This window comes from Oncorhynchus gorbuscha, linkage group LG16 (genome assembly GCF_021184085.1).
Source record: "Oncorhynchus gorbuscha isolate QuinsamMale2020 ecotype Even-year linkage group LG16, OgorEven_v1.0, whole genome shotgun sequence".
NCBI lineage: Eukaryota > Metazoa > Chordata > Actinopteri > Salmoniformes > Salmonidae > Oncorhynchus > Oncorhynchus gorbuscha.
This window is the reverse complement of record NC_060188.1, coordinates 59,176,879-59,191,038: the sequence shown is the minus strand read 5'-3', so window position 1 is coordinate 59,191,038 and position 14,160 is coordinate 59,176,879. Positions and strand designations below refer to the sequence as shown.

Below are 14,160 nucleotides of genomic sequence, written 5' to 3'. Positions count from 1 at the left end.
ATCAAGGAAAAGGATGGCTACTTTGAAGAATCTCAAATATAACACTTTTTTGGTTACTACATGATTCCATATGTGTTATTTCATAGTTTTAATGTTTTCACTATTATTCTACAATGTAGAAAATAGTAAAAATAAAGAAACCTTGGAATGAGTAGGTGTGTCAACTTTTGACTGGTACTGTAAATTTGGCAAATTTACTTTAGGGGAAGCTCAGCATATTGGACTTGCCTATTCCCTAGCCTATTGGACGCGCCACCTATGACACAGTCATTAAAAAAAACACCAGCGGTGTGTCTTGTTAGTTAAAAAGAATAGCTTAAAGTTAGTCTAACCACCAGTTGTTCCCCCTGGTCTACCTCAGGCTGCAGAGGGAGGAGGAGGTTGCCTATGCCAGCATCCAGGGGGCCCAGTCCCAGCCCCAGGCACAACCCCAGGCCTCTCTGGCGCCCTTCTCCAAGTTCGAGGAGAAAAAGACCAATGAGAAGACACGCAAGGTGACCACTGTGAAGAAGTTCTTTAGTCCCTCGTCACGGACAGCCCCCAAGAAAGGTACTGACTGCCTGATTGACTCTATAAAACGGAAGACAGTTCTGCTTTCCTTTTGATACGTTAAAGCCTGAGTTATCTCAATGGCATTTCTCCAGTGCAGTTTCTGACACACACACACACACTCTTTCCATCCCAGCGTATCAGCCTAGTACTTGTCTCATCAGCTCACTTCTTTGGAAGTGATCCCCGGAGGCTCTAAAGCAGGGCATGTTAGTGATTTGAAGGTCTTCTGTGCCCACCAAGCCCATTATAGCCTGGGTTATTTAGTGATGCCCTCTATTAGCCTCACTGTTAGGCAAACTCCCATAGCTCCTATCTGTACAATGGCCCCAGGGGTATCGAGAACAATGTGCAAACTTAAAAGTTCCTTTATTTTTGCAGACTTAAATATTTTTTTCTTCATTCAAAGAGGTGCCCTATCCCTCTGCCTTGATTGTCATTGACGCCTCACTCGTCGAGATTGTGACTTTGTCTCATCACATTTCACTTTTGCTTTGCAGTAATAGCTGCTGTGCACCATTCTCTATTGTTAGGTCATGTTTTTAACTGTTTTCCATATCCTTTCCAATCCCTTCTATCTCATTGATACCCTCTCATCATAACACAATGGTCCCAAATCAAACAATCCCTCTCCTTCTCCATCTTGTCTGATCTCCTCATTCCGCACTTCTGTCATCGCCAGTGTTTGTTGATTCATGAATTTATTGTCGTCCATTATTCTCCATACCCATTCCACCTTCACCCACCTCTCTCAAATCCCATGTACCCATTCTCTCTTGTATGCCATTCTGGTACCCTTTATCCCTGTTTCCCGTGCCCTGTGGCCCCACTTGGCCCTACCATCTCATTCTCAGCCCCCACTGTGGGAGAGGAGAAGCTGACAGGCCTCAGGGACTGGAGAGGAATGTTTACTCCCCCTTGGGAAATGGGCTCTCCCACCGAAGGTAATCATTCCTACCATTTGAGAGGAATTTTGCATTGGATAGCGCTCCCATTTTAATCCCTGTAGTTTTAAAACCAACTAGGAAACCATAAGGCAGACTAGTGTAGTCGACTTATAATTACCCTCCAATAGTCTCACCATAGTAGCACCCGCTCAGTCTGTTTGGCTGAGAGACCTGTCTATCAAAGTGACTCCGCTGCTCCAGTTGGTTTTGAGTTTGTTTAATGTGTCGTGTGCGTGGTGTGTGTGTGTTCAACAAGAGTCCCTTTTTCATGTTGCTCATAAAGTTCATTATCTCACTGTCCTCCTCTTGCGTATGGTCATTATACTGGCAGCACTGGTGGCAAGACTCAGAGGTGGGTGTCTGTCATTCTCTCTGTAGTTGTAGATACACTTCTACAGAATAGATGATACAACTGACTGTGTCCCTGAAACTGCCAACAATGTGTTCTTACTTCAGAACTGCTTTTGCTGATGGTTGTATCTGCTTATTTGTATTTGTGACGCAATACTGTTGATTTCATATTTGAGTCTGTTTTCCTGACCTCTTCTCAGTTCTTATGTAAAGATGCACACTTCTGACTGTTTACCTGAGGCTCAGTCAGTTAGCGAGGGAAACCATGAAGAGGAAGGTATGGCGTAACATTAAGAGTAACGCATGTCATGGTGTCCCCCCCCCCATCAGAGAACCAGGAGGGCAAGACCCCCAGCCCCTCCATCAGCCGCCAATCAAGCATTGAGACAGACCGTGTCTCCAGAGACTTTGTGGACTTCCTGAAGACTCTGCATAAGCCTGGCCGTGAGGTCCACAAGCAGAGCCGAGCCTTCATCGAGATCATGGCCAACAAAAAGGTACGTTGAAAACGAGTCTGAATGCTCATTCATTGATTTTTAAACGTGCAGGGTACAAAACGATATCTGAAAGGCATAGATATACAGTTGAAGTCAGTTTTTCCTAGTAACAATTCCCTGTCTTAGGTCAGTTAGGATGACCACTTTATTTTAAGAATGTGAAATGTCAGAATACTAGTTGAGAGAATTATTTATTTCAGCTTTTATTTCTTTCATCACATTCCCAGTGGGTCAGAAGCTTACATACACTCAATTAGTATTTGGTAGCATTACCTTTAAATTGTTTAACTTGGGTCAAACGTTTCAGGTACCCTTCCACGAGCTTCCCACAATAAGTTGGGTGAATTTTGGCCCATTCCTCCTGACAGAGCTGGTGTAACTGAGTCAGGTTTGTAGGCCTCCTTGCTTGCACATGCACATTTTCTAAGGATTGAGGTCAGGGCTTTGTGGTGGCCACTCCAATACCTTGACTTTGTTGTCCTTAAGCCATTTTGCTTGGGGTCTTTGTCCATTTGCGACCAAGCTTTAACTTCATGACTGATGTCTTGAGATGTTGCTTGAATATATCCATAATTTTCCCACCTCATGATGCCATCTATTTTGTGAAGTGCACCAGTCCATCCTGCAGCAAAGCACCTCCACAACATGATGCTGCCACCCCCGTGCTTCACGGTTGGGATGGTGTTCTTCGGCTTGCAAGCTTCCCCCTTTTTCCTCCAAACATAACGATGGTCATTATGGACAAACAGTTCTATTTTTGTTTCATCAGACCAGAGGACATTTCTCCAAAAACTACGATCTTTATCCCCATGTGCAGTCGCAAACCGTAGTCTGGCTTTTTTATGGCGGTTTTGGAGCTGTGGCTTATTCCTTGCTGAGCGGCCTTTCAGGTTATATCAATATAGGACTCGTTTTACTGTGGATATAGATACTTTTGTACCCGTTTCCTCCAGCATCTTCACAAGGTCGTTTGCAGTTGTTCTGGGATTGATTTGCACTTTTCGCACAAAAGTACTTTAATCTCTAGGACACAGAACGCGCCTCCTTCCTGAGCGGTATGACGGCTGCGTGGTTCCATGGTGTTTATACTTGCGTACTATTGTTTGTACAGATGGACATGGTCCCTTCAGGCATTTGGAAATTGATCCCAAGGATGAACCATGCTTGTGGAGGTCTACAATCTTTCTTCTGAGGTCTTGGTTGATTTCTTTTGATTTTCCCATGATGTCAAGCAAAGAGGCACTGAATTTGAACGTAGGCCTTGAAATACATGCACAGGTACACCTCCAATTGACTCAAATGATGTCAATTAGCCTATCAGAAGCTTCTAAAGCCATGACATAATTTTCTGGAATTTTCCAAGCCGTTTAAAGGCACAGTCAACTTAGTGTATCTAAACTTTCTGACCCACTGGAATTGTGATACAGTGAATTAAAAGTTAAATAATCTGTCTGTAAACAATTGTTGGAAAAATGACTTGTGTCATGCACAAATATGTCCTGACTTGCCAAAACTATAGTTTGTTAACACATTTTTCAACCACTCCACAAATTTCTTGTTTTCATGACTCCAACCTAAGTGTATGTAAACTTCTGAATTCAGCTGCACCTACACAATTTATGCTTGTGTGCAAATTATGACAACATTTTAAACAGAAGGTCTTGATCCAGCTGAAACTTTGCAATAAACTGTATGGGTATGGGGGCATATACAATAGTGTTTAGGTATTTATCTTCTTTCAACAAAGGTCAGCCCTGAAAAGCACAAATGAAAGAATAGCTTTTATGTGTATGTTTTGAAATGAAATATTCCTATTTGATCTGGCAAAACACTCCCAAGGTTCTCTCTTGTTTCAAAAAGTTATTTGTTTTTATTGGCTCGACAAGAATGTATTGTGGCTGTAGTAGCCTTTCTCACAATCAGAAGTTGTGTTGTACATAGTTTTACAGAACAGTGTCTTTTATAATTTCCTTCAGTGTAAAGCTCTTTTTTTATGGTATCTTTTGTAGAAATATAATTAAATTATATAAACAGAGAAAAAACAGCTGTTGTGATGAGGTTAAAAAGTTATTTCAAGCTGTCATACATTTTGTCAGGAACATGCAGTTTTGTTTGTTTGGTTGTTATGGTATGTAGTTCATCTCATCCAGACATTGACATTGATTGTCAAATACCTGGGATGACATTTTGATTTTTCAGGACTTGAGTGCTGACGAGCTGTCAGAGTGTGTCCAAGACTTCTACCAGAATTTGTCTGACCGCCTCATGACTCATTTTAAAGGTAGGTTCAAACAACATTAAGAATGATGACTCAACCAGCCAAAAAGGGATACAACAACTTGCACTGTGCAAAATGCAAATACAATGCAATCATTAGATTCACAAAAAATGGACTAAACGGAGTCCCAATGTGTTTCAACTAACTGTGTTCTAGTGCACAAAGTGTTCTGTTGGTCTTTCTGGCTTACAAAATGCCTTTTGGTTTTATTTGCAAGTAGAAATATCTACTGATTTAACCTTTTTATTTAACTAAGCAAGTCAGTTAAGAACAAGTTCTTATTTACAATGACTGTCTACCCCGGCCAAACCCTAACCCAAATGACACTGGGCCAATTGTGTGCCGCCCTATGGGACTCCCAATCACAGCCGGTTGTGATACAGCCTGGAATCAAACCAGGGTCTGTAGTGACGCTTCTAGCACTAAGATGCAGTGCATTGGAACTGCTGTAACTACTACTGTAACTAGAAAAGTACATTTCCTGAAGTGTGGGCTTGCAAGCTTGTCTTGAAGTATCAATTGATTGATAAGATACAATAGCCTGAACATGTGAAAGTTGGTTTGGTGTCTGGCTTGAATGGTTCAAGAGTTACTATTATTGTGGTGTGTTATTTAAATAATAAGGCCAGATTGGGTGTGGTATTGGCCATATACCACCAACCCCCGAGGTGCCTTATTGCTATTATTAACTGGTTACTAGAGCAGTAAAAACAGTAAGTAATAAGAGAAGTAAAAACAAATGTTTTGTCATACCCATGGTATACGGTCTCGTATACCACGGCCGTCAGCCAACCAGCATTCTGGGCTGGAACCACCCAGTTTATAATTATTTTATTAGCATCCCTATTAGTTACTGCTAAAGTACTCTTGGCTGTCATTTAAACCTATGTTAATATATGCACATTTTTAAATGTTTTACATAAGTATACAAACTGTATGCAAGTACACTAATTTGAGTAAGTCTGCACATGTCAACGTTGGTTTGGAATTCCAATCCAGTGCAGAGCTGGTGTCCGGCCGATACACAGACTATAGCCTGAATCCACCTGTTATGCCTGTACTGTAGATCGCTCCTTTGAGTGGGAGTGGTTGATCTGATATTTGGATTATTTCATAAGGTTGGATTTATTTAATTTAATTGATTTAATTTAACATTTTATCACTGCACTTATCTGCTGCTTTAGAATATCTTTCTCTGTCTCTCTTTTGCTCTCTCTCGGTATATGTCTGTAATAGACATGTTGTGTACAGTGGGGCAAAAAGGTATTTAGTCAGCCGCCAATTGTGCAAGTTCTCCCACTTAAAAAGATGAGGCCTGTAATTTATCATAGTATATACGTATGCATATGAGATGAATAATGTAGGGTAAGTAACATTATATAAGGTAGCATTGTTTAAAGTGGCTAGTGATATATTTACATCATTTCCCATCAATTCCCATTATTAAAGTGGTTGGAGTTGGGTCAGTGTCAATGACAGTGTGTTGGCAGCAGCCACTCAATGTTAGTGGTGGCTGTTTAACAGTCTGATGGCCTTGAGATAGAAGCTGTTTTTCAGTCTCTCGGTCCCAGCTTTGATGCACCTGTACTGACCTCGCCTTCTGGATGATAGCGGGGTGAACAGGCAGTGGTTCGGGTGGTTGATGTCCTTGATGATCTTTATGGCCTTCCTGTAACATCGGGTGGTGTAGGTGTCCTGGAGGGCAGGTAGTTTGCCCCCGGTGATGCGTTGTGCAGACCTCACTACCCTCTTGAGAGCCTTAAGGTTGAGGGCGGAGCAGTTGCCGTACCAGGCGGTGATACAGCCCGCCAGGATGCTCTCGATTGTGCATCTGTAGAAGTTTGTGAGTGCTTTTGGTGACAAGCCGAATTTCTTCAGATCTGTGCCTCGACACAATCCTGTCTTGGAGTTCTATGGACAATTCCTTTGACCTCATGGATTGGTTTTTGCTCTGACATGCACTGTCGACTGTGGGACCTTATTTTGACAGGTTGTGTGCCTTTCCAAATCATGTCCAATCAATTGAATTTATCACAGGTGGACTCCAAGTTGTAGAAACATCTCAAGGATGATCAATGGAAACAGGATGCACCTGAGCTAAATTGAGTCTCATAGCAAAGGGTCTGAATACTTATGTAAATAAGGTATTTCTGTTGTTTTTTTGTCATTATGGGGAATTGTAACATTTTAAAAATCTATTTTAGAATAAGGTTGTAAGGTAACAAAATGTGGAAAAAAAGGCAATGCACTGTATGTGGAAACCATGGTGTATGGAATTGAATGTCGCCTAACCTTTTTTTGTAACACACAAATCTCCTCTCGTAAAATGTAGAATGCAGAGATTAATCAGCAGCGACTTGTATCAAAGCCTTCAGCTACTGTGAAGTGTAGGAACTCCTCCAGTATCCCGTTCTCATGTAACGCACCACCACAGAAATCTATTCCATTTCTTACCTCATCCTTTTCTGGTCCCTTTGCTTAACATATCAGCCATAAGTGCTCGGTCTATTATTTACTTCTGGATATGATGGTTGATGTGTTTCTCATTGCCATGCTTTCAGATCATTAAGTAGCCTACATCTGTTTCTCATAGAATTGTTCACACAGGGCACTTTTGATTTGCCAGGCAGACTGTTTGGGAAATTCTTGGCAAAATTTGAATATGCCTACTTCTCCATACGCCATGACTACACCACTGATATCTGGGTATTTTTGCTAGAAAATGTTGGCCCAGTCACTTTGACTCAGGCCCAGCCACACAGCAATTTCTGCCAATGCCTTTGACACTAATACAAGTGATCTCTAAGCACTTCACCAAGAGGCCAGTGAGGACAAAAGGAATGACTGATAAGCCTGTTGACTTGAAATCCTTTCTCTCATATCAAAGGCTAAAGTCCTATCTCTTGGTCCTCATTGACTGATATGGGAAACGTTTTTGTGAGATGTCAGGCCTTTAGACCAAATAGATACTTTGATCTTTGATGTGTAGAATGTTTGCATGACTCATCTGTTCCTCACTGTGTGCTACATAGGCATAAAGCTAATATACAGTTGATACTATGGTAATGTTTTATATGTAATGAAGACTAAAGTAAAGCCTCATGGGGTGTCTCTTCCCTCCAGGCTCTTCAGAGCGTGTGGAGCGAGTGATGGACGAGGTGGAGAAGTACATTATGACACGCCTGTATAAGAGTGTCTTCTGCCCCGAGACCACAGACGATGAGGAGAAAGACCTGGCCACTCAGAACCGGATACGGTAAGGACTACCATATCCTGTCTGAGGACAAGCCGTTTAATCTGTGCTTGTGTGTTAGGATATTTACCACTGTGGACAGAGAGATGCATGCAATTATGTGACTATATCACTGTGGGTGGTAATGCCCCTTTTGCGTGTCTGTCTCTGTGGGTGTTGGTGGGTGTTAGTCACTGTAGGTCTCGCTCACCCACGGCACTCTGTTGTACAGGGCGTTACACTGGGTGGACATTCAGATGCTTTGTGTGCCAGTGGATGAAGAGATCCCAGAGGTTTCAGACAATGTGGTCAAAGCCATAACAGGTGAGCTATTGATGGTGTCACACTGGACCCCATTAGGACTCAACCAAAACATGGGTAGTGTGGTTCGAGGACACTGCAGAGTGTTGCCTTTAGTTTGCTATGAGTCTTGTACAAACATTCATAGACTTTGTTAATGAAATCTTGTTAGTGTGGACAGGATTGTGAATTGTGTGTGTCGCGTCACAGATGTCATCGAGATGGACTCCAAGCGGGTACCCCGGGACAAGCTAGCGTGCATCACGCGCTGCAGCAAGCACATCTTCAGCGCCATCAAGATCACGAAGAGTGAGCCAGCCTCGGCCGACGACTTCCTGCCCACCCTGATCTACATCGTGCTGAAGGCCAACCCTCCACGCCTGCAATCCAACATCCAGTACATCACCCGCTTCTGCAACCCCAGCAGGCTCATGACTGGAGAGGACGGATACTACTTCACTAACCTGGTACCTGTCTCTGTGCCACCTCACATCAATCCCTCATGCCCACACCAAGTTGATGAGAACCAAGCACACACACTTTTTCTTCATGGCTCCCCTCATGTGTCCTTTCTCTGTTTAGTGCTGTGCAGTTGCCTTCATCGAGAAACTGGACGCCCAGTCTCTCAACTTGGACCCAGAGGACTTTGAACGCTACATGTCGGGCCAGGCCTCTCCTCGCAGGCCTGAGGCAGACAGCGGCTGGCCCCAGGTGGACCCTCCTACTGGTTCTGCTGCCTCCAGTCCCGCCCTATCCCAGGTCTACCAGAACCTGGACCTCCTGTCTGGCCTGGGGAGCAGACAGGACAGGGTTCTGGAGGGGGTGCAGAGCCTGCAGAGAGACCTGATCACCTGGCAGGAGAGTGTGGAGCGAGAGGTGCAGGAGATCCTGGAGAAGTACCCGCTGGAGATCCGCCTGCCCACCCCCTCCGCCATTGACTCAGACAACGTGGAAAACGACCGGCTTCCACCACCACTGACGCCCCAGGTGTTTGCTGGGTAATGTCTCTGCAGAATCGGAGGCAACAAAGGGCTTCTTGAGCAAATGACTGCGCCTCTCTAATGTCTTGAGACGTCATTGGCTCTTCACTTTGGTGAGGTTCAGGAAGTGGCAGCCCCCTCCTGTCTCCACTGCTACGCTTTTAAACATTCTCACATACTGTAAGCTTTGGTCCATTTTGGCCCCTAGACCCTTTTCTGATAGCATTCACAGATCTTACTATCTCAGCCTGGTTAAATTAAGCATTAATAGATCAAAAGGATGGACTAAGTTTGAGGAAAAGGGTTTAGGGACTGAAATGAAGCCAAGCCAAAACAATGCTCCTGCATACACATACTCCTTTTAGACCAGACCTCTTCAGATGGCCTCACACTATGTATGGCGGAGTTGGCATTCGGCCCTAGTCCGTAATCCTCTACAACCACGCTGCACAGACCCAGGCGGCACATCTTGATACTGTAAGATTACTTCTCCAGCTTGTAGTGCCGAAAGGGGTATGTATTTTTAGATGGCTGCTGCTGAATTTGGGAAACGCTGACTTCTGCATCTTGCAGTATGCACTCTGCAGAATTGTATAATCTGCTTGCATGTGCTTTGCTCCTATCCTTCTTGAGTCTCCAGCGAGGGACCAGGGTGCAGGCTAATTGTGCGCAATGGGGGGAAAAGGGATGTGTTTCATCCAAAACCAAAGGTCTTAAGCTGGTTCTTATGTGATTATACCCCAATGAGTGGTCTCAACTAATATTTGTAATGGTAATATAGAGCGCTTAATCATCAGAAAAGTATGAATTAGGTAGGTAAGGTTATTTTAACTTCTCTCATTAATTTTATATCTCAACTATGTGTCAGTATAAGAGCCCTTACTGTAAGGACCTTTTTCCTGATGATGTGATCTGACCAGGAAAACTCCTGTTACTCTCATGTAGGATGCCCATGAGGCATAGTAATGCTGAAGCATGCTTCTTATTATACCATGGAATCGCAGGGCAATATTTTTTTTAAATAATTGAACCATGGTGCTGATGCTGTAAACTACAATGTGTACTACAATAGGGAAATGATCCTGTATGTTCCTAAATGAACAATGTATTAAAAGGGAATTTATTCTCCCAGGTACATAATATGTATTGGTTGGGGATAACAATATTATTGGGGGGCAGTGTAAGAAGTTAGCTTTTTAACACGTTAATGTTGGATAAACAATTACTACCTATGGTATTGTAAGGCAAAGCACATACAGTGGGGCAAAAAAATATTTAGTCAGCCACGAATTGTGCAAGTTCTCCCACTTAAAAAGATGAGAGGCCTGTAATTTATCATAGGTACACTTCAACTATGACAGACAAAATGAGAGAAAAAAATCCAGAAAATCACATTGTAGGATTTTTAATGAATTAATTAGCAAATTATGGTGGAAAATAAGTATTTGGTCACCTACAAACAAGCAAGATGTCTGGCTCTCACAGACGTGTAACTTCTTCTTTAAAAGGCTCCTCGGTCCTTAACTCGTTACCTGTATTAATGGCACCTGTTTGAACTTGTTATCAGTATAAAAGACACCTGTCCACAACCTCAAACAGGCACACTCCAAACTCCACTATGGCCAAGACCAAAGAGCTGTCAAAGGACACCAGAAACAAAATTGTAGACCTGCACCAGGCTGGGAAGACTGAATCTGCAATAGGTAAGCAGCTTGGTTTGAAGAAATCAACTGGGAGCAATTATTAGGAAATGGAAAGCATACAAGACGACTGATAATCTCCCTCGATCTGGGGCTCCACGCAAGATCTCACCCCGTGGGGTCAAAATGATCACAAGAACTGTGAGCAAAAATCCCAGAACCACACGGGGGGACGTAGTGAATGACCTGCAGAGAGCTGGGACCAAAGTAACAAAGCCTACCATCAGTAACACACTACGCCGCCAGGGACGCAAATCCTGCATTGCCAGACATGTCCCCCTGCTTAAGCCAGTACATGTCCAGGCCCGTCTGAAGTTTGCTAGAGAGCATTTGGATGATCCAGAAGAAGATTGGGAGAATGTCATATGGTCAGATGAGACCAAAATATAACTTTTTGGTAAAAACTCAACTCGTCGTGTTTGGAGGACAAAGACCAAAGAATGCAGAGTTGCATCCAAGAACACCATACCTACTGTGAAGCATGGGGGTGGAAACATCATGCTTTGGGGCTGTTTTTCTGCAAAGGGACCAGGACGACTGATCGTGTAAAGGAAAGAATGAATCGGGCCATGTATCGTGAGATTTTGAGTGAAAACCTCCATCCATCAGCAAGGGCATTGAAGATGAAACGTGGCTGGGTCTTTCAGCATGACAATGATCCCAAACACATCGCCTGGGCAACGAAGGAGTGGCTTCGTAAGAAGCATTTCAAGATCCTGGAGTGGCCTAGCCAGTCTCCAGATCTCAACCCCATAGAAAATCTTTGGAGGGAGTTGAAAGTCCGTGTTGCCCAGCAACAGCCCCAAAACATCACTGCTCTAGAGGAGATCTGCATGGAGGAATGGGCCAAAATACCAGCAACAGTGTGTGAAAACCTTGTGAAGATTTACAGAAAATGTTTGACCTCTCTGTCATTGCCAACAAAGGGTATATTACAAAGTATTGAGAAACTTTTGTAGGTCACCAAATAAATTCATTAAAAATCCTACAATGTGATTTTCTCGATTTTGTGTGACTGTTTGAGGTTGTGGACAGGTGTCTTTTATACTGATAACAAGTTCAAACAGGTGCCATTAATACAGGTAACGAGTGGAGGACAGAGGAGCTTCTTAAAGAAGAGGTTATTCATTAATTGAGAGAGCCAGAAATCTTGCTTGTTTGTAGGTTACCAAATACTTATTTTCCACCATGATTTACAAATAAATTAATTAAAAATCCTACAATGTGATTTTCTGGATTCTTTCCCCTCATTTTGCCTGTAATAGTTGAAGTGTACCTATGATGAAAATTACAGGCCTCATCTTTTTAAGTGGGAGAACTTTCACAATTGGTGGCTGACTAAATACTTTTTTGCCCCACTGTAACACTCCTCAATTAATTTGTAACTTGAACAAATACTTTTTAATTGTTTCCTTGGTATTCTGCTGCTGGGCGATTCCAAGTCAGCGGAAGCAGAAAATATTGTTGACTCAGGTTGTTCTGGCAATTCTCACATAGTAACTTTATTGACAGGAAGGATGTTTAGCAAGCTTTTTACATTTGTATCACAAACCATTTTAGGCCCTCTTTATACCTACGCCGTACATGCCTCCTGTAAGACCCTATGATCTGTGAACAGTACATGATACAGACAACATCTTGGTGCCATTATACTCTTTATAGTGTGATCCATTATACTCTTTATAGTGTGATCCATTACTCTTTATAGTGTGATCCATTATATGGAGTATGTCTAGATTCTGAAATACAAATGTTCATTCATTTATTCAACATTACAAATACTAATATAAATATCTCAAAACTACCCTTTCTGATAGTGTTCATTTGAAGACATAATGTTTGGAACAATATACTCTACAAGTAAATCACATTTACAGAGTGGGCTCTCTGCTAATTCTGGAGTAATAATACATTTTGAGCACCACCAACATAGTGAATGAGGAAACATGGATTTAAAGGGAACTCCATCTGTAGGTGATTACTAAATGTGCAAGCCTAAAGGAGGGATGAGATTGGTTAATGACCTATAATGTCAATTTTTATGTATAGAATGTATGATTTCTTTAACAGTAGCAGAGAGTCACTCTGGAAATGTGACGTGTGAAGAGTAGATTGTTGAAAACTGTTTAAAATTAAGAAATCAAGTTGAGATATTCATTAATATTTGTTAATGTTTTATAAATTGATGTGAAAGTGTATTTCAGAATCTAGACATACTGCATATAATGGATCACACTATAAAGAGTAATGACACCAAGATGGTCTGTAATCATGTACTGTTCACAGGTCATAGGGTCTTACAGGAGGCATGATTTTCTCAAAAAAAAAATTCCACAATACGAATGTAGAAAGCATGTCAAACATCCTTCCTCCCAATGAAGTTCCTATGTGAGAATTGCCAGAATGATCTTCCGCTGGGCTAGAATCGACCTGCTATATTTCTAATTTATTTTGATGGTGCAGAATTATCTGTCTGTAAAAAAAAATATATATATATATCAAGTTAATGGTACTACTTAAGCGAAATGTGAGAACGTATCAATAAGCGTGCTAAAATATGTGGCCCTTTAATTCTATCACATTCAAACGGTTGGAAAATATTTAAGAGGATGCCAGTCTAGTGAAACAAAGGATTAATAGAGGACTTTCAGTTAATACGCTTCTTTTCCATTTTGCAACAGATCTGGGAGCACCATACTAAGTTTATTCTTCAGACAGTGGTACAATCTGTGAAACCTGAAGTTGACAAAGACGCAGGTTACTGTGTTATGTACAAAATGCCAGTGAAATGCTGATATATGGAGGTGGCATGTTGTATATCATAATGTAATCATGAAATATGGATGATACCTGGGGAATGTTCAGTGGGGCGAAACAATGCAGAAGGGACACTTCTTAACAGTTCGATCTGATTACAGCATGGTGTTTGCTATCAGCAATCCATTGAACGTTTTAATCACCTGAATAAGCCCCTGGTTGTAAAGTGTTAATTAACATCACTCATTCCGTTGTTACACATTGACATAACAGGTACTCTACTTTAACACTGTAATCAACTGTGACTGACTGCTAAGGGGTCTCTTAAGAGATTTCTAAACAAGTATGTGTATATTTATGTAAACTTTTAAACTGAATGGCACATCACTTTTTATTATGGACATGTAACTTATAAGAATAGCCTTGTTTTACAGTGTCTATTGTCAGTGTATTAATTGCCATTCAATGAATAAAACCCCTGGATTTCAAATCCATCAGCTGTGTTACTTTTTTCTCCCTCACACCATTTCCACCCATAATGGTGATGTTTGTTCAAATTTAATTTACTG

The 14,160-nt window shown here is 41.9% G+C and overlaps 1 protein-coding gene across 4 annotated transcripts in view; it reads left to right on the top strand.

Annotated features, from left to right (window-relative positions):
- The window catches only part of rabgef1 (RAB guanine nucleotide exchange factor (GEF) 1), a 29,097-nt gene extending 18,609 nt beyond the window's left edge, over window positions 1–10,488 (top strand). For 2 of the 4 annotated variants that reach the window (XM_046307220.1, XM_046307221.1), the window contains exons 3-11: window positions 362–549; window positions 1,404–1,493; window positions 1,828–1,848; window positions 2,178–2,344; window positions 4,544–4,625; window positions 7,746–7,878; window positions 8,087–8,178; window positions 8,365–8,621; window positions 8,737–10,488. In XM_046307220.1, the coding sequence (XP_046163176.1) occupies window positions 362–549; window positions 1,404–1,493; window positions 1,828–1,848; window positions 2,178–2,344; window positions 4,544–4,625; window positions 7,746–7,878; window positions 8,087–8,178; window positions 8,365–8,621; window positions 8,737–9,156 (1,450 nt within the window). In that variant the 3' untranslated portion in view covers window positions 9,157–10,488. The remainder of the gene's footprint in view (window positions 1–361; window positions 550–1,403; window positions 1,494–1,827; window positions 1,849–2,177; window positions 2,345–4,543; window positions 4,626–7,745; window positions 7,879–8,086; window positions 8,179–8,364; window positions 8,622–8,736) is intronic. The other 2 variants (XM_046307222.1, XM_046307223.1) reach the window with 2 other exon arrangements.
- Window positions 10,489–14,160: the final 3,672 nt, after the last annotated feature.